Source organism: Camelina sativa, chromosome 5 (assembly GCF_000633955.1).
Source record: "Camelina sativa cultivar DH55 chromosome 5, Cs, whole genome shotgun sequence".
In the NCBI taxonomy this organism is placed as follows: domain Eukaryota; kingdom Viridiplantae; phylum Streptophyta; class Magnoliopsida; order Brassicales; family Brassicaceae; genus Camelina; species Camelina sativa.
The window spans coordinates 16,910,536-16,911,001 of NC_025689.1; the positions used below are offsets into that span (position 1 = coordinate 16,910,536).

Genomic DNA, 466 nt, shown 5'->3' on the forward strand with positions numbered 1-466 from the left:
ACATAACAAGAATCAGACTGCAACACATGAAATGCTTTACAGTCAACAGGAGTAAAACTGCGATTGAATGATGATCTTCCCTTGATAAATTGATGTATAAGAACACCAGTAGTTTTTTCTGTGCTTACAGGTGGTAAAATAGGTGTACAAGAGCACCCAAAATGGCGTTGGTACTTCAGTGGTCTCTTTCCGCCTGAAAATGGAGTTACAGAGAAGATCTTTTCATTTAGGAAATGATGCAAAAGAAAAAAGTACACGCAACGAAATTTAAAATGTGGAAAGATGATCACAGTTCTATGTTTTGATTCATCTTTTACAACTGTAAGTAAGCGTATACAATTACTTGTACATAACTATTGAAAGAAGAGAAAAAAAAGATTCAAAAAAAAAAAAAAAAAGTCATAATTCATTTCGCTACTTGTTCGAGGACGCCAACTTTCTTCTTCCAGGAATCATCTTCTAATCC

At 34.1% G+C, this 466-nt stretch overlaps 1 protein-coding gene across 1 annotated transcript in view; it reads right to left on the minus strand.

The window, feature by feature from the left end:
• The window catches only part of LOC104787074 (SPX domain-containing protein 2), a 2,435-nt gene continuing 2,174 nt past the window's right edge, over nucleotides 206–466 (minus strand). The window contains exon 4 of the mRNA XM_019245958.1: nucleotides 206–466. Within this exon, the coding sequence (XP_019101503.1) occupies nucleotides 407–466 (60 nt within the window). The 3' untranslated portion in view covers nucleotides 206–406.